General features: G+C 41.1%; 1 protein-coding gene across 1 annotated transcript in view; it reads left to right on the forward strand.

Moving 5' to 3' along the window:
• LOC132821947 (erythroferrone-like) overlaps nucleotides 1-27,103 on the forward strand; it is an 88,902-nt gene that overhangs the window by 48,841 nt on the left and 12,958 nt on the right. The window contains exons 6-7 of the mRNA XM_060834962.1: nucleotides 57-147; nucleotides 7,366-7,444. Of these exons, the coding sequence (XP_060690945.1) occupies nucleotides 57-147; nucleotides 7,366-7,444 (170 nt within the window). The remainder of the gene's footprint in view (nucleotides 1-56; nucleotides 148-7,365; nucleotides 7,445-27,103) is intronic.

Here is a 27,103-nt window from a genome sequence, read left to right on the forward strand (position 1 = left end):
AACTGAAAATCTTTTTGTTTTCGCTGATATCAATGTGTTTTCTCTTTGTTTTTCAGAGCACAGAGAGCACCAGAGAAGAAGGCACAGTAGACCACATGATAACATCCGAATCCTCATCTGCATTGAATCTCTCTGTCAGCATAATGCGTAAGTGATGATAATCCACTGTTGCCAAGGGACCATCAAACACAATTCTGCAGCGGAACAATAAGCAAATCCAATGAGATCTAGATCTCAGATTTAACACAAAGCGACCAGCAAAATTGTGAAGTGAATTAACAAAACATTCCTGATCACATTGGTAAATAGGCAAGGGACAGAAATAGTATTGTAGGATATGAAGAGAGGAGTAATTGATCCCTAGATTAAAAAGGGTCCTGTTAGCTTCATTTGTTTTTTTTCTCTTATACAATCTTAGATTGTGTTTGGTTCTGACTTTCTTGTCCAGAGTTCCCAGAGAGTTGGATTTGAGAGGGGATGAGGATGGTGATGGTGACAGTGCTTGACAATGCCATCTCAGTGATTGATAGCACAAGCAGCCATATAACCGAGCCCAATGTTTTGTTCTGTTGGCATGATTGGAAAAGAGCATTGGACTGCTGTAAAATATGGAACTGATTTGCTATCTCCCAGTTTTGCATTGTCATCCACAATCTTTTTCACCTCCAAGATATCATCTGGTGCAGGGCAACTCCATCTCAATGCAGAGTTGATGCATTTTGGTAAGAAGACTACTCAAAGGCAATACAAAATAAGCAGTGAAATAACTCTTCAGAGGCTGGCATTTTATTATCAATAGACTTTGACAATAGCACTGTATCACACTGAATCAGGCATGCTGGATCTCAACATCCCTGATATTTATCATTTTAGTCAGCTCACATACTCACACAGACCCTCTCTCATAGCCACATACACTCTCTCACACACACACACTTGCACTCTCTCACAGGCATATACTATCGCACACTCACACACACTCTCTCTCAAGCACAACACACTCTCTCCTGCTCTCACCCTCCCTCCCCACCCCCACCCTCTCACAGGTACATTCTATTTTGTTCAAAAAGCACATAATCTGGAGACAGTCAGTCAATGTAGCATCTAAGTTCTTGCTTTGGAAATAAAACCAGTCTGGCTCCAATATGAGATACAAACTGACTTGAAACAGGGCCTCACACCTAAAATGCATTGTCTGATCTAAAGTGTCACCTTCATTCTGATGTGGAGGAGCCGATGTTGGACTGGGTGGATACAGTTAAAATTCACACAACACCAGATTATAGTCCAGCAGGTTTATTTGGAAGCACTCGCTTTCAGAAGTTTTGGACTATGATCTGGTGTTGTGTGGTTTTTACCATAATTCCTATAAAATTTGAAGTTATCCTGGTGCAGAGATTTACATATTAATCAGGCAAAAGTTGCACCTCCATTCTGACTGACTAAAGACCTAATAGCCATCTAGGTTTGTTTAGTACATTCACATAAGTTGTATGACCCTTTGATCTTTTGCTATAAATTCTGTGCCAGATGTATTCTTTCTCACTAGTGGCCTGAAGAAGGAGTGGGGCTCTGAAAGCTTATGGTTTCAAGTAAACTTGTTAGACTATAACCTGGTGTTATGTGATTTTTGACTTTGCTGTCCCCAGTCTAACACTGGCTCCTTCGCATCATGACTGGATAAGATTAACAGCCCCAATCAGGGAACTCACATTCTATGAGGATCAAGCTAGTTGACTTTGTTGCAACCATCACAGGGGATACAATTCTAAATAGGGAGCAGGCATACAGGAACCTGAGTGTATACATGCACAGATTGTTGAAGGTGGCAGGACAAATGAAGAGAACAATAAGTAAAGCACATGGTTCACTCAGCTTTATTGATAATAGAAGGGAGTACAAGAGTGGAGAGATGATGATGAACATGTATACAACACTTGTTAGTTCTTAGCTGGAGTGTTGCGTACTATTGTGGGTGCCACACCATATGAAAGATGTGAACGCATTGGAGAGAGTCCAGTAATGATTTACAAGCATACTTCCAGGACTGAGAAACTTCAGTAATGAGGATGAATTGAAGAAATTGAGACTGTCCTCCTTGGAGTGAAGAGAAGAGATTTAATAAAGGTTTTCAAATTCACAAGTGGGATGGACAGAGTAGATGGGGAGAAGCTGTTCCTCCTTGATAAAGGAACAAGAACAAGAGGGCATGGCATTAAAGTGATGTGCAGAAGAAGCAAGGGTGAAGTGAGAAATAACTTTTTCACACCATGAGTAGTTAGGGTCTGGAATGCTCTACCTGCAAGTGTGATGGAGGCAGCTTCAACTGAGGCATTCAAGGGAGCATTGGGTGGTTATTTGGATAGAAATAGTGTACAGGGATATGGGGAAAGGGAAGGAGATTGACACTCAGTAATGAAGAGCCAGAGCAAGCACAATGGATTGAATGGCCTCTTTCTGCACAATAGCAATTCTGTGCTACTGCGATTCCTCATTTATCTCAGTCACACATTCCATAAATTAGTAAATACTAAATATAAAGTGGAGTTTAGTGGCAGAACATCAGCAATGCATCAATCTTAAATTGTATTGCACTGACAGGCTGTCCAATTAGGATATATATCACGAGTTGGGCACTTGCAGTTGACATTAACATTGATTCCAGCCAACAGCTAACCAAACACTTCAAACCTGTCTTGTTCAATTCATAGACAGAATTAAGCCAAATACATGCTTGAAACAGAACTCTCTTAACATATTATTAACAGAGTCTGAAGATAGAAAAGGCACAGAATGATTGCAGTATTGTACTGAACCTACTATTTCTTGATTAGTTTTAGTTTCTACTTGGTCAGCATAGACAAGATTGTAAAAAAGGAATCATTTTCAAGACCCGTGAGAATTCTGCGTTTTTCCCTTTTCCCCATCCAAACACTTTCCTGTCCCAGCCCTCTCTCCAAATGGTGGAGTTCTGATCAGCTTACTCACTCTAACCAAACCCTAAGTGCTGCCCAATGTCTAACAAGTCTACTCTTATTACTCCAGCTCTGCGCTCACCCTTACTATATTTTTATATTTAAACTCTTTTCTACTGCTGTCCAATATTAAGACCCATGTTTCTCTTCAGGGCTCTGGGAGGGGAGGGGGAAGATTGATTCCTGAAAATAGAAAGATCTTCCAACTTTTCTCTTTTGTCTACTGTTCTTGATATCATAGGCTGTGTTCAGTTCTGGCCCCATTATGCATATTTCAGGAGTGTTGGATTTAAGGATGTTTGGATGGGATGAGGGTCTGGAGGAGATGAAATTGACCTGAAATCCCAACTGAATTGTCAAAAAGTAGCAGTATTTTTGATGCAGTTGTGGACAACTCTTCCACTGGACAGTTCAAGCAAATCCAAGAGATGGGTGCATTGTGAATGGTGGAGAGATTCTACACTTTTACGGAGGCTCAGCTTGATTCAGAATGAGCTGGGGAACAGACGTGCAATCTGGAGGTGGGAATGGGACATGGAACTCGGGTGAGGGAAGGAATGGAGCTGCAATTATAAGAGTTGCCCTCATGGGGGCAACACACCCAATGTTGGAACACCAAAAGGTGAGGCAAAACTGAGAAGATAATTTAGAATGTGAGGTCTCACTTGAGTGAAGAAGCAGCCTAGGAAAGATATGGACAAAGTAGTTAAAATGTCAAAAGTGTGAGTAAGTGAAGAGGCAATTTGGAAATCTTAACCAGTTAAAGAAGCATGGGAGATCCTTTCTTTCAGTGACCTAATAGTTAATGTAGTGAATAGTAATTGTATCAAGAGACATTTAAGATTCTTAGGGGACTTGAGAGAACAAATGCAGATGGTTAATTTCTCCTTGTGGGAGAGTCTTGAACCAGAAGGCATATTTTAACAATTAGAAGTTGTACATTTAAGACAGAGATGTGGAGGAATTTCATCTCTTAGGGGGTAGTGAATTTGTAGAACTTTTTAACCCCAGTCGGCTGTACAGGCTGGGTCATTAGGGCTGAGAGAGACAGACTTTAATCAGGGAGGGAATCAAGCGTAATGGGGAAAGGCAGGAAAGTGGAGTTGAGGATTAGCAGATCACACCAAGTGGAGCAGACTCAACAGGGTGAATTGCCTATATCTGCTCCCTACATCTTGTAATCTTATAGTTTCATAGTATTAATGATCAAAACCATTCCCAAATACAATATTACCACTGTGTATCATTTATACATAATGGAATACTCAACAGAGATAATGCTTCATGTCTAATAGGACTCTTGTTTAGAATGTTATTGGATACCTACTGAAGGTTCATTATTGACATTAGCAATATTCTTACATTCAACTAGTTTGATACTGTAGTGACAATTTTATTTTGTATCTAACTGAAAATACTGTTAGAATATTGTGTGCAGTTCTGGTCTCCTTCCTATTGGAAAGATGTTGTGAAATTTGAAAGGGTTCAGACAAGATTTACAAGGATGTTGCCAGGGTTGGAGGACTTGAGCTATAGGGAGAGGTTGAATAGGCTAGGGCTGTTTTCCCTGGAGCATCGGAGGCTGACGGGTGACCTTAGAGAGGTTTATAAAATCATGATGGTCATGGATAGGATAAATAGACAAAATCTTTTCCCTGGGGTGGGTGAGTGCAGAACTAGAGGGCATAGGTTTAGGGTGAGAGGGAAAGATAGAAAAGAGACCTAAGAGGCAACCTTTTCACTCAGAGGGTGGTATGTGGATGGAAAGAGTTACCAGAGGAAGTGGTGGAGGCTAGTACAATTGCAACATTTAAAAGGCATCTGGATGGGTATTTGAATAGGAAGGGTTTGGAGGGATATGGGCCAGGTGCTGGCAGGAGGGACTAGATTGGGTTGGCATGGAAGAGTTGAACCAAAGGGTCTGTTTCTGTGCTGTACATCTCTATGACTGTATGACTCTATTTAATGGGATAGTGTAGAGATACCCTTACTTAGCAATAGTGCGTTTGCTTTGCCTTCAGAGCTTTAGTCTGTATCCAATCTGTCTTGTGTTTTACTCTGAATCGAGTTGATGCTGCTGTTGATGTGATAGTGCTGGAAAAGACAGTGTGAACGTATATTTGTCCTAGCGCTGCTTAATCTGTGTTGTGCTCGATTTGAGAGGGATTAATGCACAAACTGGATGAGATGAAACAGAAAGAATTTCAGCCCCGCCAGCCCTGATTTTGCTTACCTGACTGCACATGGTATTTACAGAAAGAGTGAGAAATGTTCTGTCTTACAGCAGCTTTTCTGAAGCTGGCAGGAAGAGCAACCCACATTCCCTGCGCCTGTGCTTAAATTATTTGAATGAGATCTATTTACAGGATCTGCAGTTACTGTGGACAGATTATAATCTCTGTATCTTCCTCTCATCCGTTCACTGTCTGCAACAAAGATTCAAACAAAGCTCTGTCCTGTCTGAGTGTAAAAACAGAGCCTCTTTCACTGGTAGCGATTGGTCCTGCAGTCTTTTGCAGCTCTTGTCCCTGATGCACACCATCGATGTTGTTCTGTCTGGACAAGCAGCAACAACCAAAAGGGAAAGAATGAGTTGTGAAACAGACTCTTGCCTAATGCTAATTAAAACATATTTCTTTGTATATACAGCACACCCTCTGATATCCAGGTTATGGCTGACAATACAGTCTGGGTCTGTACAGCTTGCAAATATCACCTCTCACCTCACTGTGACTTGAGCACACCATTTGAGTTGTGAGTTCAAGACCACAACCAGAACGCTGCAACAGTAGCTTGTATTTCAAAAATCCATTTAATCAGACCTAACAGGGGTTAAATAACATTTGATACCAAGCCATATAAGGAAACAACACAATAACTTTTGAAAAAAAGGTTTGGTCAGAAAGATTGTTTTTACGGATGTTAAAGGAGGAGAAAAGGTAGAGTTTTAGCGGGGAATTACAACCATACAACATTGTTATAATACAGACAATGTTACTGTTATACAACCCTGCCACTATTGTGACATTGCAGATGTTTCTGTACAGCATTCAGTATTGCAACCATTCATAGGTAGTCATGATTTGGAGATGCCGGTGTTGGACTGGGGTGTACAAAGTAACAAATCTCACAACACCAGGTTAAGGTCCAACGGGTTTAATTGGAAGCACTAGTTTTCGGAGCGCTGCTCCTTCATCAGGTGGTTGTGGGGTGCACAATTGTAAGACACAGAATTTATAGTCTGGCTATATTTCAAGAATACAATGGTGCTATATTATAACCACATTGTTATATTAAAATTATACACCATATTAGGGCCATCAAATATTATTTTGTTGTAGTTATAATTTGCTTTTCTACTATGAAACAAATTCATTACATTATTGTAAACATTAAAGATAAATATAGTATTACCACATAGAGATTGTGTCTCACAACTGTAAACCGTACAGTGCAAATGGAGTAAATGGACAGGATTCACTACTGTCTGTTATTGTATAAGTTGTGTGCATTTTAGTACTAGCTCCTGTACAGACTGCATAAGGCATAATGTTCTCCCATTGCAAACAGAAAGTGAGGAAGTTTATAGTTCCAGAAAGAAACAAAGAGAATGTTTGATAGATTTTACTCTGAGGTTTATAAAGATGGAGCAGGAAGAATTGGAAAGAATGCAGGGAAAAGGATTAGAGCTAAAGGGCTGGTGTTGGCATATCTGCAATGGGAAAATGCTCTCCTTCTGGAATGTGAGTTATAGTTATAGGTTGCTGTTAAACAGTCAGTCACTACAAGGAATTTTGCCAGTTGCGGTGCAGAAGGCAGGACTGGGGTACATGGAGCAGTGGAACATATACAATAGCACTCACCCTAATTGCTCAGTCGCCTATCTCACAGGAGGGCAAATTGGAGGAAGTCGATTTGACTCAAATTGATTCCCTGCAGTATGGATCAGGCCCTTCAGCCCAACCAGTCCATACCAACTCTCCGAAGAGTAACCTGCCCAGACTCGTTTCCCTCTGACTAACACACCTAACAGTACGGGCAACTTAGCCAGGCCAATTCACCTGACCTGCACACCTTTGGACTGTGGGAGGAAACCCATGCAGACACGATGGGGAATGTGCAAACTCCACACAGACAGTCACCCGAGGCTGGAATCAAACCTGGGACCCTGGTGCTGTGAGGCAGCAGTGCTAACCACTGAGCCGCCCCAAACAAAGGAGGGAGGACTCAAGCAATCCTGCTTTTTGCCAAAGCCCAGGATCGAACTGGGGACCTTTCGTCTAATGCTCTTTTGACTGAGCTATTTCTGAACAGGATGAGGAATAGGCTGAACTAACTGTTTAAAACTAATCATGATAAATAACTAGAACACTTTCTTCATTCCCCACAGCTCACTGGAAACAGTTTATGGTCTGGATAGCAACAGTCATCTATTTACCATGTTTGTCAGTGGTGCCCTCTATCTGCAGGTAAGAGTGTTTTGTTCCTCATGTAATGAAAAACATTCTCCCAGTTTGTGTCACACATTCTACACACTGGACAATTATTCCTGATGGGTATATGTAGTTTGTATCTATGTCCTAACATCAACTCCCACATCAGCACAATTCACTGACGGTAAAAGGGAACTATTGAATCCTGTTTGGTATTTGAAGGCAATTATGCATCTTGCTTTCAGTTCCTGCATTGTAACAGCATATACAAGGTAAACAGCGAAGAATTCAGACTCAGTTTCTGCCTTAGAAATTTAACTGGCATAAACAATGTGTGGAAGGCCCAGTGTGGCGTGTGGTGTATATGCATTACTTTATCCCAGGAATGGGCAAACTGTCATTATTCCACGCCTTCCAATCGAAATGAGTATAAGAATGCATATCTCAGGCCCCTTCCTAAAATGATGTTGTGCCTAAGTGCAGAATGGTTTCTGTTGGAGACAGCTTTCAGGCACAAAGCTGACAAAATAAAGATCCTTAAAGGAACTGAAAGTGGCTGCAAGGAAAAAAACAAAATGCTCTTATTTGACTATGAAGAAGTAGGAGTGTTCTAACCACCTCTCCTAATCTGCATTTCACCAGTCTCCATCCTCCCAATCTTCCCATTCAAAATCTTGACCTCCCTAATTGCCCCATTCCTAATCTCACTTCTCCAACTCTCCACTTCCCCGATCTCCACCTCCCCAGTTTCCACCCAATCTCCCCCTCTCCGATACCCTATCCTACTTTCACACCTTCTGTTCTCCTCTGCCTCTCTCAATAACCTTTCCCTGATCTCCCAGAACTCTCTCCAATATTGTCCCACTCTGATCTCACCCCACTCCAATCACTTCTCCATTCTGATTATCTCTTCAATCCAAACTAATCTTCATTTTGATGTCCTCACTCCGATTCAATCTGATCCTCTCCCTGATCCTCTCTGCTCTATTGTACCAAGTAATAGGTGACTGCAGATTTACCTCGAACCTTCACCTTGCTTTCAATCTCAACCTGTCTTGTCTTTCCCTCTTTTATTGTTGGCCCAATATTTCTTGTCACTCCTCCTCTATTGTTCCTCCAAACTGGCTTCTTGCAGGTGTAATCAAGCCTCACTGCACTGTCCCACTCTAAAGTATTGCTTCCCTGAACCACAGAAATATCCATTGCCCTCATATCTCTTAATTTTCCAGTATATGGATCTATAAAACCTTCTCACTGCCTTCTGATTTACTTCAACGCTGGTCCTGCCCATTTACTCTTGGCTGTGCTCTCATTTATTCTCAGAAGAATCCATGTGCATGTTATTATATGTAGATAGACAAAAATTTAAGTACATTCCTATATACACATATGTATATAAGAACATACATTCAAACAAGCACCATACATGAACAGGTGTAACAACCAGAAAGAGAAAGCAAAGGCCGCAGGAGGAGATGGGTGGTGTTAAGAGGAGATGGGTGATGTTAAAGGCAGCTGCTCAGACAGTGTTATTCTATAGGAATTTGTGCTGGGACCATTGCTATTCATCACTGTTATAAATGGCCTTGACTTGGGAACGAGACGTAGATCAATTGTTTTACCCAACGTCCGATAGTGAGCACATTTGAATTAGAGGACTTTGATAAGATATAAAAAATGTTAACAAACCTGAGGTATAGGCCCATCAATGACAGCTGAATATAGATAGGATGGTGACATTATGTATTGGTGAGAGGAAAAGGAAGGCCATTTATATTTCCTACAAATTATGACATGTCGTGGAGCAAATGAAACAAGATTCACAAATCATCAAGAGTTTCAGCACATGTTAGCAAGCACCACCAAAAAAATAAACACAACATTGGGTTAATTTCTAAAGAAGTGAAAATGAAAAGTAGAGGAGTTATGTTAAAGTTAAATCAAATTTGTTTAGACTACCCTTCAAGTACAGTACTGAGTTTTGGGCTGCATGTTATTAAAAGGAATACAGAGGTGCAAAAAAAACTTTACAAAGTGATTGGAGAGCTTAAATTTATTTAATGAAGTTGAACGGACTGGGCTTTTTTGTTTAGGAAATAGAAGTTTGGAGATGACCGAATAGAGGTCTTTAGAATTGTGAAAGGACTTGATAACGTAGATGTAGAAAAGATACTTCCACTGCGGAAAACTAAAACTAAGAGCGATAAATATAGGGTTAATCACTAATAAATCCAACCAGCACTTCAGGAGAAAACTATTTACTCAGTAGTGGCTAGGATGTGATATTTGTGAGATCATTGAGGAGAATATTAGTGGCAGGAGAGGCTATTTGGGCCTTCGAGCCTGGTGTGCCATTCAATAAGATTGTGGCTGATTCATATCTCAGTACCATATTCCCACTTGCTCCCCATACCCCTTTACTGTCCTCAAAATCTAAAAAGTTATCTTTCTATTTCCTGGTCTTCACCACTTCCTGAATTCTACAGGCTCATAACCATTTAAGTGAAGAAATGTTTTCTCATATCAGCCTTACCCAATATCCTAAGGTTTTGTCTCCTGGTTCTAGACTCCCCAACCAGGAAAAAGATCCTTCCTGAAGCAAGTGTGTCTAAACATTTTAAAATTTTGTATGTTTCAATTAGATTGCCTCAGGGTCCTTATGAACTCCAGTGAATACAGGCCCACCCTAACCATCCTCTCCTCATTGGACAGTCCTGTCATCTCTGGTATCAGCCTAGTGAACATCCACTGCACTCCCTCTGTGGCAAGTGCATCCTTTCTTAGATAGGGAGACCACATCTGCCCATGATACTCCAGGTGGTGTCTCATCAAGATTCTGTAAAGCTACAGTAAGACATCTCCACCTCTGAACTCAAATCCTCTTGCAATGAAGGCCAATATGCTTTCCTAATTGCTTGCTGCATCTGTCTGTCTATTTAAATTGATGGGTGTACAAACACATCCAAATCCTTTTGTATATTCAGACTTCCCAACATATCATCACTTAAACAACACTCTGCCTTTCTAGTTTTCACAAAGTGTATAAAAGTGTATTTACATTGTGCTATCTTTGCCACATGTAGGCTCACCCTCCCAACTTGTCGAAATCACCTTGAATTCTTTGTCCATTCTCCTCACAACTCCCAATCTCACTTTTGTGTTGTCAGTGGGTATGGATATCATTAGAATTATTAGGATTACGTATTTATTGTTACGTGTTCTCAAGTACAGGGATACAGGAGTACAGTGAAAAGTTTACAATGTCGCCATTCATGGCGTCGTCTCAGGTACAAGGCACCTAGGTACAAATCTTAGGTGAAATGTCGAAAAATAAAGAAATAAGTTAAAAGGTCAACAACACAAATTATTGCATTCAAACGGAAGCTAGATGAAAGCATAAGGGAGAAAAGATTAGAAAAACATGATGAGATGAGGTAATGTGGGAGGTGAATTATGCAAAGTTTAAACTCAATCATTGACTAGTTCAGTTGAAGAGCTTTTTTGGTGCTAGAATATTTTACTCAATATGTTGATGTACATGTGTACACTTATACGTATCCATAACGCACAACTAAACAGATACACAATTACATGCACATGCACCTGTATAAATACTAACATGGTCAGCACATATATTTATGCTCTGGAATTATAAGTGGAGATGTGAAGATTCTTTGTTTCATTTCTTATCTCTGCAGCCAGCTCCTGGCAGCTATGCTCGATGTCATGCTGAAAACTTAATCCTCTTTCTGATGCAATTTTAAAAGGCAAAGGAAACGCTGTTAGAACTAGTTGTGTTTGTTGTGGTTACCATCTGTGTTGCTAGGTAGCCTGGCCTTACACCCTGGCTATTTGTATCCAAAATACAAGGCCTCTGAATCTCTCAAACATTTTCAATGTTATTTGACTTGATTCCTGATGCTCTCATAACCTCTTGATGACCTTATAATTCTCTCTGTGTTCTCTTCACAACTCCCAATTTCACATTTGTGTCATCAGCTAGTATAGATATTATTAGAATTAGATTTTATTGTCATGTCTACTCAAGCACAAGGATACAGGAGTACAGGGAAAAGTTTTGATGTATAAAGAATGCCATCCATAATGGTACGGAGATTGTCTGCTGTACAATTGAAACTTTGTTTCATTATCTGGCATTGCCCACACACCTCCAGACCCTGCCAGCATTCAAAACCCATGGAATAAACTTTTAATTGCCACTGAGCACTGTAATAGACAAAATGTATGACTTTTCTTGCTGCTCATGATCAGAACGTTTTGTATGGAAAATGTATGCCTTTTCTGTGTGTGTACTCCCGTTAATCTATTTATCAGCGAGCTTTTGTGAGTTTAGAAATCAAGGAAGTTCATTCCTCTCAGACACCCCTAAGTAAATGTAATGGCATACAATCTCAGTCTCACTCACACACCCATGCACATAAAGATGGATTGCAGACAAAAAATAATGTATTTCTACAGATTACGGTTATCATAGTCTCTGATTAACAACCTCCAGTCTCCCACAAAGCAGGCCTATGTTCTTTTGAATTCACTGAGTTGACGTTGATGTGAGGATCTTGTAAAGTGAAGAGCTTATAGCAAGTTGTGAGGTTTATTGTCGTTGAATAGCTAGGAAGTTTGTGCTCAGGTGAACTTTAAACTGGAACAGGAGACAAACCCTGCCTGTTTGATGACTTTTGCTTTTGTCTGTGTCTGATCCATAGATTGGCTGAAGAAGTGGTTCTGAAGTCTTTAGTGGAACTCACCTGGAAAGAGCAGATAGCTGTTCATTTTAAACAGACAAAGAAAGCATTACTAGCTCCATGTGATACAAGGTCAAGGCCTCTTCCTGAGTAATGAATGGTATTCATGTTGATTCCAAATCCTGTGTTGCGGGTTAAAATGCTGAGGTCCACTCATTCTAGGTAGTGTATGACACACATATGGATTTAAAAGTTTAACCCTGCATATCTTTCCAACTGCTTGGTCACCACACTGATTGTCATGCTCTTGCTCTGTATTTTCACAACCTAGGTGATCTCTGTTGAGTTTCTGTAGAATTTCTCTTCGCATTGACTATGGTAAAAAAAAACTTTCAATAATGTTGTGCTTTTCTACTTTTGACATCTTTACAGCACTTGATCTATTGGATTATATTTCAACCACCCTTACAGACAGAGATAAGACCATAAGACATAGGAGCAGAAATTAAGCCATTAGCCCATCGAATCTGCTCCATCTTTCAATCATGGCTGATAAGTTTCTCAATCCCATCCTCTTGCTTCCTCCCTGTACCTTTGATACTCAAGAACATATTTATCTCAGTCTTAAATGTTCTCAATGACCTGGCCTCCACAGCCTTCTGTGGCAATGAATTCCATAGATCCGCTATTCTCTGGCTGAAGACGTCTCTCTAGTGTCTGATGTTTGTACACTCCTTTGTCAGATTTTGGAACTGCTTAGAATTGTCTGACTTTGTTGTCTTTTGCTGGTAAAGTTTTGAATATTGCTGTATAATAAAACCATACTTCAATTACAAGAATTAGGTCCACACCATCTGCTCAATTCACTGCTGCTGTGGTACTTCTGCCTTTCCTGGAACATATACTATTCCAACATACATGTCATCATCCTAAACTTGAATCTTTGTATAATTAAAGACATCTTTGAGATTCTTTCAATACCAATAATTTCACCAAAGGCTCATAGCCTAACTTGATCTGCAAATACAGTTCCTATGAAATAGCCTGCAAAGCTTTCATATCCCCATGGTAATTGCTGATATTTCCTTCTCTGTAGTGTGTACCTCTGTTCAGTCTCCAACAAACTTCCCAAAATAAAATAGCTGAAAATGTGTTGCTGGAAAAGCGCAGCAGGTCAGGCAGCATCCAAGGAGCAGGAGAGTCGACATTTCGGGCATGAGCCCTGGATGCTGCCTGACCTGCTGTGCTTTTCCAGCAACATTTTCAGCTCTGATCTCCAGCATCTGCAGTCCTCACTTTCTCCTCGAAGATTTTAACCTGCTACGAATCCTCTTGAAAGGATGCCTTGCTTGAAGAAGCTCTCTTCCTCCCTCTACAAGGATTTCAGTGAGTCGTTCTCTCACTGCACACCCCAGGTCATCTCCTCTGCCAGAAGCTCTTCAGCCACGTTCTCAAACAGACTCGCTACCACAGCCACACCTCCTTCCTCAGCACCTGTCTACGGAACCGACTAATCCTGCAGGGACTCTGGACTACGTTCAGACCAACAAAATTTGGACCCAACCAGAACAACTAGTACCTACAACAAATCCGAAGCCTCCAGCAATAGACCTCCCTCCGGATCCTCTGCTCCACGCTTGCAGCCATGCGCTGCTACCTACATTCCCGGCGATTAGACCTACCCCAGCTCAGAACAACACTCTCACAGACTTGCAAAGGACCTCTACTGTTCTTCATTCACAGCAGAATCCATACACTAAACAAATAGTTCTTCCTAGCCATATCAGAAATTAAAGACAGTAAGTACCAAAAGCTTTCCTGGATGCTGCCTGACCTGCTGCGCTTTTCCAGCAACACATTTTCAGCTCTGATCTCCAGCATCTGCAGTCCTCACTTTCTCCTTCTCAATAAAATAGACTGGTTTTTGTATTTCATCAGTTTGCACTTGAAAGAAGGACTGACCCTATTCCTGTGAACAACTACCTGCAGATACTTTCGTGAATAAGCCTCAACTGTAACATACTGAAACATCAATAGACAGCAACTTCTGTTTAGTCAATTCAAAATCTGTTGACAGTTCCTGACTCCAATATTATTGTTGTGTAATAATGTGTAATAATGTTGGTGCCACCTCTTGCTTAGGTTCTTCCAAAATCTGTGAATTCAATCCACCTGGACCAGGGGCTTTAAGAATATCAGAAATAGGAGTCAGAAGTAAGTCATGTACCCCCTCAAGCCTACCCTGCCATTAAACACAATCCTGGCTAATCTTCTCCAGGTCTCAACTCCTCTGTTATACCAATTCAATTCCCCAATATTTCAAAATCTACCTAGCTTGTCTTTAAACAGTATCAATGGTTTAGTTTCCATTACTCTGAGTTATTTCACATATTCACTTCCCTCTGATAGAGGGCATTCCTTTGCATTTCAGTTTTAAATGTATGTCCCATTATTCTGTAACTATGTCCCCAGTTCAAGATTCTACTACATGTGTAAATACCTTCTTCATGTTGAACCTGTTAAGTATACACAGAACCTTGTATACTTCAAAACAATTACCCCTCATTCTTGTAAACTGTAATGAATAAAGTTCTAATCATTAGCTTTTCTCACTAAGCCAACTTTTTTTATCCCAGGATCAGTCTACTAAATCTCTTTTCATCTTCCTGTAATGATAATATATCCTTTCCTATCTATGGGACCAAAACTGTGTGTAGTACTCCAGGTGCAGCCTCACCAACACTCTGTATAGTTGTAACAGTGCATGTCTATTTTTGAACTTCAACCCCCTCTTAATAAAGTCCAAAATTCCATTTGTCTTCTTAATTACTTGCTGCACCAGCATGCTAACATTTTGTGTTTCATGCTCAAGAATATCCAAATCCTTCTGCACTGCATGGTTGTGGACTCACTCTCCACTTAAATAATAGTTTGAATTTTGATTCTTCCACACACTTTTCTATACCAAACTCCATCCGCCAAGTCTTTGCCCATTCTATCTACATCCCCTGCAGTTTCCTTATGTGCGCATCACACAAGCTTTCCTATTTATTTTATTTCATCAACAAGTTTAGATATATTGCCCTTTGTCACCACCTCCAAATCATTAATATAGGTAGTAAGCAATTGAGGCCCTTCAACTGATCTTGGGGCACTTCCACCAATTATGTCTTGCCAACCTGAAAAACACACACTAATCGCTGGGTTCAGTGAGTGAATTGACACAAATGCATTACCCATAATACCATGAGTTCCTGCTTTGTGCAATAACATTTTATGTGGCACCTTATTAAATGCCTTCTGGAATGCCAAATGTGCTACATCTACTGATTGTCCTTAATCATTCTACTTGTTACATCCTCAAGGAGCTCCAGCAAATTTGTCAAAGATGATTTCCTTTTCATTTTGACTCTGTTTGACTGAGTTAAGCTTTTCTGTATGTCCTGCTATTTCTTCCTTAATAATGGAACCTAGCATTTTCCCAGTTACAGATATTAGGCTAACTGGCCCATAATTTCCTGCTCTCCCTTCTTGAGAAGAGTCACCACATCAGTGGTTTTCTATCCACTGGAACCCATTGAGAATCCAACACATTCAAAAATTTCTCAAACAATACCTTCACCATCTCTGCAACCAATTTCTTTTAAACCCTTCGATGGAGGCTATCAGGTCTTAGTTAATTGTTTGCCTTCAGTTCCATTAATTTGTCTAATTCCTCACAACAGGAACTGTTACAAGATCTTTCCTCTGACTAATACCTTGCTTACCTGATATCTTTGGAATGTTGAGTGTCCTCCATCGTGAAAACTGATGCAAAATATTGATTTAAGTTATCTGCCATTTCCCTGCTCCCTACTTTTAATTCCCCAGTTGCATTCTCCAAAGATTCCACACACATTTTTGCTATTCCCTTTTTATGTGCTCTTGCTATTTGTTCTTGCATTTCTTGCCAATTTACTTTCATTGCTGCAAATGTGTTGCTGGTCAAAGCACAGCAGGTTAGGCAGCATCTCAGGAATAGAGAATTCGACGTTTCGAGCATAAGCCCTTCATCAGGAATATGAAGGGCTTATGCTCGAAACGTCGAATTCTCTATTCCTGAGATGCTGCCTAACCTGCTGTGCTTTGACCAGCAACACATTTGCAGCTGTGATCTCCAGCATCTGCAGACCTCATTTTTTACATTTTTTACTAATTTACTTTCATTGTCAATTTTGTCCCTCTTTGCTAGCTTTTTAGTCATCCATGACTAGTTCCTAAAACAAATCACAATCTTCTGGTTTGCAATTGTGTGCTGCTGTCTAAGTAGTAGTTTTAGATTGGATACTCATCTTGATTGTCTTTCTTAACCATGGATGGTTCATCCTTCTCATTAACTCCTTTTTGATGAGTAAACTTTTCTGAGCATTATGAAATGTTTGCTTAAATGCCTGCCATCGTATCTCCATTGACCTTCCCCTCTCTCTATTTTCCCAACCTGCTCAGACAATCCCTTCTTCATTCCTCAGTAATTGCCTTTACATAAGTTGAAGACAATGACTTGAGACCCAAGTGGCTCTCCTCAAGCTCAACTGGATCTTCTATTTTGTTGCGATCACTATCCAGTAGAGGATCCTAAACTATGAGATGTCTTATTAATCCTATCTCTTTCCACAATACTAAATCTAAAATACCCTGTTTCCAGATAAGTTCAGCAATGTATTACTCCAAGAGACAATCTCTGGTGCACCCTACAAATTTGTTTTCCATGATACCACTGCCCATCTGATTTTTGCAGCCAATATGCAGATTAAAATCACTCACAATAATTGTAGTGCTCTTTATAAGGTGACACAATGGCTCAGTGGTTAGCACTGTTGCCTTACAGCAACACGGACCATGGCTGAACGTTAGCTTCGGCCAATTATCTGTCTGGAGTTTGCACATTCTCTCCAAGTCTGCATGAGTTTCCTCCAGGTGCTCAGGTTTCCTCCCACAATCCAAAGATGTGCAGGTTGGGTGGATTGACAATGCTAAATTGCTCAAAGTGTTCAGGGATATGCAGGCTAGGTGGATTAGCCATGGGAAATGTGGGGTAGTTCTGAGTGGGATGCTTTTCAGTGGTCAGTGTGGACTCAATGAGCCAAATGGCCTGGTTCCACACTGTAGAGATTCCATGATTTTACATGACTCCATTACTTTCCAGTTTGTACAATGTTATGGTCACCTGTAACCATGTGAAAGTGAGGACTGCAGATGCTGGAGGTCAGAGTCAAAGAGTGTGGTGCTGGAAAAGCACAGCCGGTCAGGCAGCATCCGAGGAGCAGAAGAGTCGATGTTTCCAGCATAAGCTCTTCATCAGAAATGAGAGGCTGGCCCAAGGGGGCTGAGAGATAAACAGGAGGGAGGCGGGACTGGGGGAAGGTAGCTGGGAATACGATAAGTAGATGGGGGTGGAGGTGGGTGAAGGTGATACATCAGAAAGGAGGGTGGAGTGGATCGGTGGAAAGGAAGATGGACAGGTAGGACAGTTCAATAAGGCAGTGCCAAGTTGGAGGGTTGGATCTAGGATAAAGTGGGGGGAGGGGAAATAAGGAAACTGGTGAAATCTACATTGATCTCGTGTGGTTGGAGGGTCCCAAGGCGGAAGATAAGGCTTTCTTCTTACAGGCATCAGGTGGCTAGAGTTTAGCGGTTGAGGAGGCCCAGAACTTGTATGTCCTTGGCAGAGTGGGAGGGGGAGTTAACTTTAACTCTTAATAATTGTAGTGCCCTTCATAAGGTGACACGATGGTTAGCACTGCTGCCTTACAACAACAGGGACCCTGGCTCACACTATACCTCCCTCTCCCACTCTATCAAATCATGATAATTTATTTCTATTGACGCCATAAACTCATCTATCTTGTTATAGCCAAATAAAGAGCTTTAAGCTTTGGCTTTTCACCAATACTTACTCCGATTCTAATTTCTGCTGCACTCTTCTGTATATATTCCTATCCCTTAGTGTTTGATTATTATTCACCTCTTCACCACACTGCTCTATTGTTTCTGTTTTATTTATCAAACTTCCCTTCAATTTAATGTAAGCCTCTATCCTAACCCCCAATTGTTCCACAATGCATTTATTCACCTAAGGATTGTGATTTATTTGTTCTTTCCTTTTGCTGCACTCTGATGAATGTTGCTTTAAATGTTTCTCATTGTTGTTCTAGATCATTGTTTACCAACATTGTTGCTCATTTTACTTTTCAAAGTTGCATTCTCAGCCATTCAAAATAATTTATCCTTTATTCTTTGGATTTTGCCAAGTAATATTTTTCTTGATCATTATTTTAAAGCATATTATGTTATAGTTCTTACTGAAAATATGTTGCTGGAAAAGCGCAGCAGGTCAGGCAGCATCCAAGGAGCAGGAGAATCGACGTTTCGGGCATGAGCCCTTCTTCAGGAATGAGGAAAGTGTGTCCAGCAGGCTAAGATAAAAGGTAGGGAGGAGGGACTTGGGGAGGGGTGTTGGAAATGTGATAGACGGAAGGAGGTTAAGGTGAGGGTGATAGGCTGGAATGGGGGTGAGGGCGGAGAGGTCAGGAAGAAGATTGCAGGTTAGGAAGGCGGTGCAGAGTCCGAGGGATTTGACTGAGACAAGGTGGGGGGGGGGGGGGAGGGGAATGAGGAAAGTGGAGAAATCTGAGTTTGTCCCTTGTGGTTGGATGGTTCCTAGGCGGAAGATGAGATGCTCTTCCTCCAGCCGTCATGTTGCTATGGTCTGGCGATGGAGGAGTCCAAGGACCTGCATGTCCTTGGTGGAGTGGGAGGGGGAGTTGAAGTGTTTACTGCCTAGATGTTTCTCTACCTTTTCTTTTTTGTCTGCTGTAGTTCTTTCCCCATTACTTGATTTAATACTGAATATACATTTATTGTTTTTTGTTCACCCATTGGGTTAGGAAAGAGTCCAATACATATAATAGGAATGCATTAACTTATCCCCTTTAAATGCCCAGTTAATACCAGGGCAGTTGAAACCCATGACAGGACTACCTGAATGGACAAGGGCAGAAGATACATTGGCAGATACAACTACCTGCAAGGATCCTTCTAAACCACTTACCATCCTGACGTGCAACAATATAGGCGTTTCTTCACTGTCACTGGGTCAAAATGTTGTAACTCACTTCCTAACAGCAATGTGGGTTCACCCACAGAACACGGACTGCAACAGTTCAAGGAAGCAGCTCAACATCAACTTCTCAACGGAGACATGATGCTGGCTCAGCCAGTGACAGTCACATTTCACCAATGAATATGTAAAAAAAAACACACTTGATTATTATTCCTTTTACTAAATTCTCCAGCGTGTCTGCATAATTCTTCCACAACCTTCCTTCCACTATTACGTGCTTTGTAATCTTCACCTAATAGCGTGATTGTTCTGTCCCTATCTTTTATCTTTTTCTACATGAATACTATTTGCGACTTACTGCATTACCATTTTCAATTGCCATGAGTTTTCCTGAATAAATACTTTAGCTTCACGTTTGCTATCTCTATCTTTTCTAAATATATCACACTCTGCACTGTTTAATTCCCAGCTCTGAATTTTCATTGGGCATATCCCAATAATCAGTACGATGTCCAGTTCCTCCCAATGCATGATTACCTCCAGATTTCCTGTTTCATTGTAGTCACTATGTCTGTTGCTATGTAGACATTTTAACTCACTTTTAATAGAATTGCCTTCCAATTTATTTCAAACCATCTTTTCAAGCAGTTCATTCTAAATTCTAATTATTCCCTTGTCATTAATGTAGATTATATTAGATTAGATTAGGTTAGATTAGATTAGATTCCCTACAGTGTGGAAGCAGCCAACAAGTCCACACAGACCCTCCAAAGAGTAACCCACCCACACCCATTTCCCTCTGACTAATGCACCTAACACTATGGGCAATTTCTCATGGCCAATTCACCTAACCTGCACATCTTTGGTCTGTGGGAGGAAACCGGAGCACCCGGAGGAAACCCACGCAGACACAGAGAGAATGTGCAAATTCCGTCTTCCCTCATTACTTGCTTTCTATGCTGTCCTGCTGCTCTGTTCTGATTGTGTTTTAGCTGCTTACATTTCTCAGTAGTTATGCTTTCTTGGTCTGAATTTAAAATATTGTTGCAGTTTAGAGGGGAAAAGATTCTTAAAACTCATTACAAACCATCTACCTATCTCTTCCTTTTGGACCACAGCTCTCAGGATTCCCACTCTAGCTCAGACTCCTTGTTCTGTAAAAAAAAAGCTAAATGGAACTCCTCACTGTGCTGAATTCCCTCTCTCGCGAAATTCTGTGTTAGGTAAGTACTTAGATAAAGCTGTTTTCCATTGAACTGCATTTGGCCGACTTACTCCATAAAGCCCAAGGAATGGCAGAAACTGAGGACCCAGCGAAAGGGAACAATGAGATTGAGGAGAAAGGGAAAAGAGAATGTGGATGTAAGCTAATGAAGAAAGTAAAGAAGGGCTATAAGGTTTACTTTCTAAACGCTTCTAAGCTTCCAAAAAAATACCATTTCTTTAAGGTTGCCACAAACTCTATTTTCTTACTCCAGTTTACCCAGCATGCTTTAGATTTGACAGTACCATCCTATTTCAATATGGGCACATATCTACACTGTGCCCATAGAGTCCCATATTTGAATGCTTCCCAGTGATTTGCCATTGACCTTCCTTCCAGTAGCTTTAATCAGTCTACTTTTGCCAGGTCATCTCTCAGCATTATAAACTGTATTTTCCCCCAACGTACGACTTTTACTCCTGTTTTACTTTTGTCCCTTTTCACACTGATTCTAAGTCTAAACGTATTATGATCACTAGCTCCAAAAATAATCGCCCATCACAACTTCATCCACCTGTCCAGCTTTGAATCCTAAGATTAATATTAGAATCGCTCTTGGGCATGTTATGTGCTGGTTAAAAAAAATTCTCTTGAAAGCAGTTCAAGAATTTTTTGCCCTCTGGGCCTTACACACTGCATTTCAGTTAATCCTGGTTAGTTGAAATTCTCAACTATTAATGTTCTATTGTCTTTGTACTCAGAAATTAATCTAAATATTTGCTCCATTAATAACCTGCCACTATTTGTGGATCTATACAACATGCCTAGCAACATGGCTGCCCCTATTCTTTGTTTCAGAGCACAACCCATCAGGCCTCATTTGATGTTTCATTCAGTATCACCTCGCCTCACAACTATAAGTGATTCTTTAACCAAAAATGCTATTTGCTTTAATCTCTTTCTCTATCCTGTTTGAAAATTCTATATCTAGGAATGTTGAGCTGCCATTCTTTGTTCCACTTTTAGTCAAGTTTCCATTATAGCAACAATCTCAGGTAATTAGGTCAAGATTAGAGTGGTGTTAGAAAAGCATAGCAGGTCAGGCAACATCCGAGGAGCAGGAAAATCGACGCTTCGGGAAATAGTCCTGCATCATTCCTGTCAATGTGACTCGAGGTCAGATTTATTGATTCTAATCTTGTCTTTAACCTCTAGCATCTGCAGTACCCACTTGTGCCTCAGGAAATTATGTGTCTATCTGGGCCCTCAGCTTATCAGCTTTATTTACTTATATTCCTTTCATTTAATGCTGCCAAATTCCTGTGCTGTTCACTTTTAACCGCTGCTTCTTCAATTTTTTAGAACTACTCGCTAAATTTCTGCCTCCCATTCCCTGCTCGGGATGTTCTCCAGGTTCCCATCACCCTACCAATGTAACCCTCCCCAACAGCACTAGCAAATTTCCCTGCAGTGAAATTTATCCTGATGCTGTTCAGGTGTACACGTCCCATCATTCCCAGAACTGCTCACATGCCTGAGAAATCAGATGCCCCAGCCATATGTTCCATTGCCCAATTCTCCTGTTTCTATGCACACTAGCACCGATGACTGGGAGTAATCCTGCTTTAGAGGTCCTGCCTTCCAATCACCTACTTACCTCGCTGAAATCTGCTTTCAGGATCTTACCCTCATTTCTATCCCTGTTATTGGCACCAAAATAGGTCACAACCTCTGACTGACTGTCCTGCAGCCATTTGGGAAAGCAATATACTGTCCTGGAGTCACATTGAGAGCCACGAAAACCCCCACTCTGATGTTCTACCTATTCCTCTTCCATTTTTTGCATATGTGCTTAAAGAACATTGATAGAAGAATACAGCACAGGAACAGGCCCATGATGTTGTGCCAAACATGACACCAAATTAAACTAATCCATTGGTCTTGGTCCATACCCTCCATTCCTTGCATATTCATGTGCTTATCTAAAAGACTCTTAAACACCCCTATCGTATCTGTCTCCACCATCACCACTGGCAGTGTGTTCCACACTCCTACTACTCTCTGTGTAAAAAACTTGTCCCTCACATCTCCTTTGAACTTTGTCCCTCTCATCTTGAATGCAAAGTTAAAAATCACACAATAGGTTTAATTGGAAGCACACTAGCTTTCGGAGCGACGCTCCTTCATCAGATGATAGTGGAGGGCTCGATCGTAACACCTCGATGGTGTTACGATCGAGCCCTCCACTATCACCTGATGAAGGAGCATCGCTCCGAAAGGTAGTGTGCTTCCAATTAAACCTGTTGGACTATAACTTGCTGTTGTGTGATTTTTAACTTTGTACACCCCAGTCCAATACCGGCATCTCCAAATCTTGAATGCATGTTGTCTAGTATTAGACATTTCAATTCTGAAGGATTCTGACCATCGACCCTTTCTATGCATCTCATAATTTCATGGGCTTCTATCAAGTCTCCCCTCAGCTTCCAGAAAAAAGAACAACCTGAATTTTGAAAGCCTCTCCTTATAGCTCATACCCTCTAATCTAGGCAGCATCCTGGTAAACCTATTCTGCACCCTGTCCAAAGCTGCCACCTTCTTTGTGTAATGTGGAGACCAGAATTGATGTAATATTCTAAGCATAGCCTGACCAAAATCTTGTACAGCTGTAACATGACATGCTTGACTGGAACGGCGGCACAGTGGTTAGCACTGCTGCGTCATAGCGCCTGAGACCCGGGTTCAATTCCCGATTCAGGCGACTGACTGTGTGGAGTTTGCACATTCTCCCCGTGTCTGCGTGGGTTTCCTCTCACAGTCACAAAGATGTGCGGGTCAGGTGAATTGGTCATGCTAAATTGCCCGTAGTGTTAGGTAAGGGGTAAATGTAGGGGTATGGGTGGGTTGCGCTTCGGCGGGTCAGTGTGGACTTGTTGGGCCGAAGGGCCTGTTTCCACACTGTAGGTAATCTAATCTAAACAAATGCTCTGTCCATGATTTCGTGGGCACCTTGGTCAATGGGCTGAGGAGTGGCAGGTGGAGTTTAATTTGGATAAATGTGAGGTATTACATTTTGGTAAAACAAAGAGGCAGAACATAAACAGTTAATGGCAGGGTCCTGCGTCTGTGTTTTTGATCAGAGAGACCTAGAGGTTCAGGTACATAGTTCTTTGAAATTTATATCACAGATAGACAGGGTGGTTAAGAAGGTATTTAGTAAGCCCAGACCTTTGAGTACGGGAGTACGTAGAATCTCTACAGTGAGAACAGCCATTCGACCCAACAAGTTCACACTGACTCTCCACAGAGCATCCCATCCAGATCCACCACATACGGCTAACCCTGCAATTTTCATGGCTAATCCACCTAACCTGCACATCTCTGCACACTATGGGCAATTTAGCGCAGCCAACCCACTTAACTTGCTCATCTTTGGACTGTTTGAGGAAACTGGATCACGCGGAGGAAACCCATGCAGACATAGGGAGAATGTGCAAACTCCAGACGGACAGTCACCTGAGGCTGGTATTGAACCCGGCTCCCAGGCGCTGTGACGTAGCGTTGCTAACCACTGAACTACTGTGCCCTCTCTATTTGGGGCATCATGTTGAGGTTCTCCAGGATGTTAATGAGGCCACTTTTGGAGTTCTGATCACCCTGTTATAGGAATGATATTATTAAATTGGAGAGGGTTCAGAATAGATTTATCAGGATGTTGCTGGGACTGGAGAGTTTGAGTTATGAGGATAGACTGGATAGGCTGAGACTTTTTTAATGAAGTGTAAGAGGTTGAGCGGTGACCTTATAGATGTTTATGAAATCATGAGGGACATAGATAAGGTGAATAGCAAAAGTCCTTACCCAAGGGTGGGGGAGTTCAAAACTAGGGGACATAATTTAAGGTGAAAGATGAAAGATTTAAAAGGGAGTGAGGAGCAACTTTTTCTCACAGAGGGTGGTTTGTGTGTGGAATGAACTGCCAGAAGAAGTAATAGATGCACGGTACAGTTACAACAGTTAACAGACATTTGGACAGGTACACTAATAGGAAAGCTTTAGAGGGATATGGCAACTCAGGCAAGTGGGACAAGTTTAGTTTGGGAAACTTGGTTGGCATGGATGGGTTGGACTGAAGCTCTTTGGTGTTTCCGTGCTGTATGACTCTATGACTCTATATACCACAGAATACATTTCCACTTCCCCATGCTGACCTACCATCCCATAACTTTGAAAACTACTTTTTACAATTTGAATTGTAGAATACCAGGACTCACCAATCAGCTTCTTCCTCTAAATGCAGAAGGATATACATTTTAGATCCACAAGGAGGTTAGTAAATAAAATTGGGACCTGTGAGATTAAGGAGAATATAACTAATATTGATTGAAAATTGATTAACAGACAGATCATTGAAATAAATAGATCATTCTCAAGATGGCAGGCTGTTACCTCTGGGTACCACAAGGATCAGAATTTTGGCAACAGATTTACATAAATGGCTTGCATGTGGGGACCATTTGTAATATTTCCAAATTTAGTGATGACACCAAACCAGATGGAAACAAAATTATGAGGAGGATGCAGGAGGACTTGAACGGGCTATGTAATGTGAATAAATGTGAAGTTATTTACTTTGATGGAAAAGCAAATTCAAAAGCAGAATTTTTTTTAGTGGTGAGAGATTTTGAAGTGTGAATGTCCAAAGAGATGAGGGTGTCTTTGTTCATAAATCACTAAAAGTGGGGGCAGCAAATAGTTAGGGAGGCAAATGGTATGCTGGCATTCATTACAAGGGGAGTTGATTATGGGAGCTGAGAATGTGTTGCTGGAAAAACACAGCAGGTCAGGCAGCATCCAAAGAGCAGGAGAATTGATGTTTTGGGCATGACCCCTTCTTCAGGAATCTTTGGATGCTGCCTGACCTGCTGTGCTTTTCCAGCAACACATTTTCAGCTCTGATCTCCAGCATCTGCAGTCCTCACTTTCTCCTCCGAGTTGATTATGGGAGTAAAGATAGCTCACTGCAATTTTATACAGCCTCAGTGAGACCTCCTCTGGAGTACTGTGTACAGTTTTGGTATCATTATCTAAGGAGAGATATACTTGCCACACAGGAAGTGCATTAGGGATTCACCAGATTAATCCCTGGAACAATGGTGTTGTTTATGAGGAGAGATAGAGGAAACGGGATCTATATTCCCTCATTTCAGTGAATGAAGAGTGATCTGATTGAAGCTTTTAAAATGCTCACAAGGTATGACAGGCTGAATGTAGATCAGATGTTTCCCCTGGTTTGTGACTCTAGGACCAGGAAACTTAAAGCCAGGATAAGGAGTGAGGCATTTGGGAACTGGAATAAGCAGGGATTCCCTCACTCATAGGACAATGAATCTTTGGAATTCTCTAGGGCTGTGGAATCTCAATGACAGACTCAAGACAGAAACCTACTTTGCAGTAGTCAGCTCAGAATCAGCAGCACAGGTTCTGACACAGTATGGTCAGGGCTGCGCTCACACAGTTATCCAACATTCTCGAGTGAACTTCGAACTCCGAGCCCAATAGAGATGGAGAACCAACCGATTTCAAACAAGATGGTGACCCATAAGATCCATGCACCAAGACCAGTTGGATGTTTACGTACATCACCCAATGAATATCTGATCAGAGGCTCAGTTGAGAAAAACACCTTAATGATTGGTAGCCAGAAAGTGGGAAAAAACAAATTATTCAAAATTAAAATAGGACCTGCATTTCTTTGTTGCCTTAAATGAACTCCTCATAACATCCCAGAATTCCTTACTGAATGACATTCTTTTGAAGTGTAAGTGACCTCTATAATTGGGAATGTAGCAGCCAAACCAGACATAGCAAATACCCACAGACAGCAATATGATAATGATAAAACATTTTATTTTGGTGCTATTGATTATGGATGAATATTGGCCAAGAAACTTCAGATAAATGACTTGCTATACTTTGAAATAACGGCATATTTTTCATTCACTTGAGAAGACAATAAGATGTAGGCCATTTGGCCCATTGAGTATGCTCTGCCATTTAAATGTGGCTAATCTCAACCTCATTTTCCTGCTTTCTCCCCATAACCCTTGATCCCCTTACCAATCAAGAACCTATCTCTGTCTCAAATACTAACAATGACTTAGTCTCCAGGGCCTTCTATGGTATTGAGTTCCACAGATTAACCACAGCTGAAGAAATTCCTCCTCATCTCAATTCTAAAGGATTGTCCCTTCACTCTGAGGGACTGTGCCTCAGGTCATTGTCTCTTCTCCTAGTGGAAGCTCCTCTCTAATTCCAGCACGTTCTTTCTTAGATACGGAAGCGTAAAGCTACTCACAATACAGGGCAATTTCAATTATCCGAAAGACACGGGCGGGGAGTATTTTGTTCAGATAATCAAATGTTTGGATAATATAGTTTAACCAAGCACTGGGACCTTGAGATCTTGTTTGGATAATCCGAAATTCGGATAATTGACGTTCAGATAATTGAGGTTGCCCTGCATTCCAAATGTAACCTGACCACAGCCTTATAGAGCCTCAGCAGTACATCTCTGCTCTTGTATTCTAGCCCTCTGGAAATAAATGCGAACATTGCATTTGCCTTCCTAACTGCCAGCTGAACCCACATGTTAACTTTAAGAAAATCCTGCACTAGGACTGCCA

Source organism: Hemiscyllium ocellatum, chromosome 13 (assembly GCF_020745735.1).
Source record: "Hemiscyllium ocellatum isolate sHemOce1 chromosome 13, sHemOce1.pat.X.cur, whole genome shotgun sequence".
NCBI lineage: Eukaryota > Metazoa > Chordata > Chondrichthyes > Orectolobiformes > Hemiscylliidae > Hemiscyllium > Hemiscyllium ocellatum.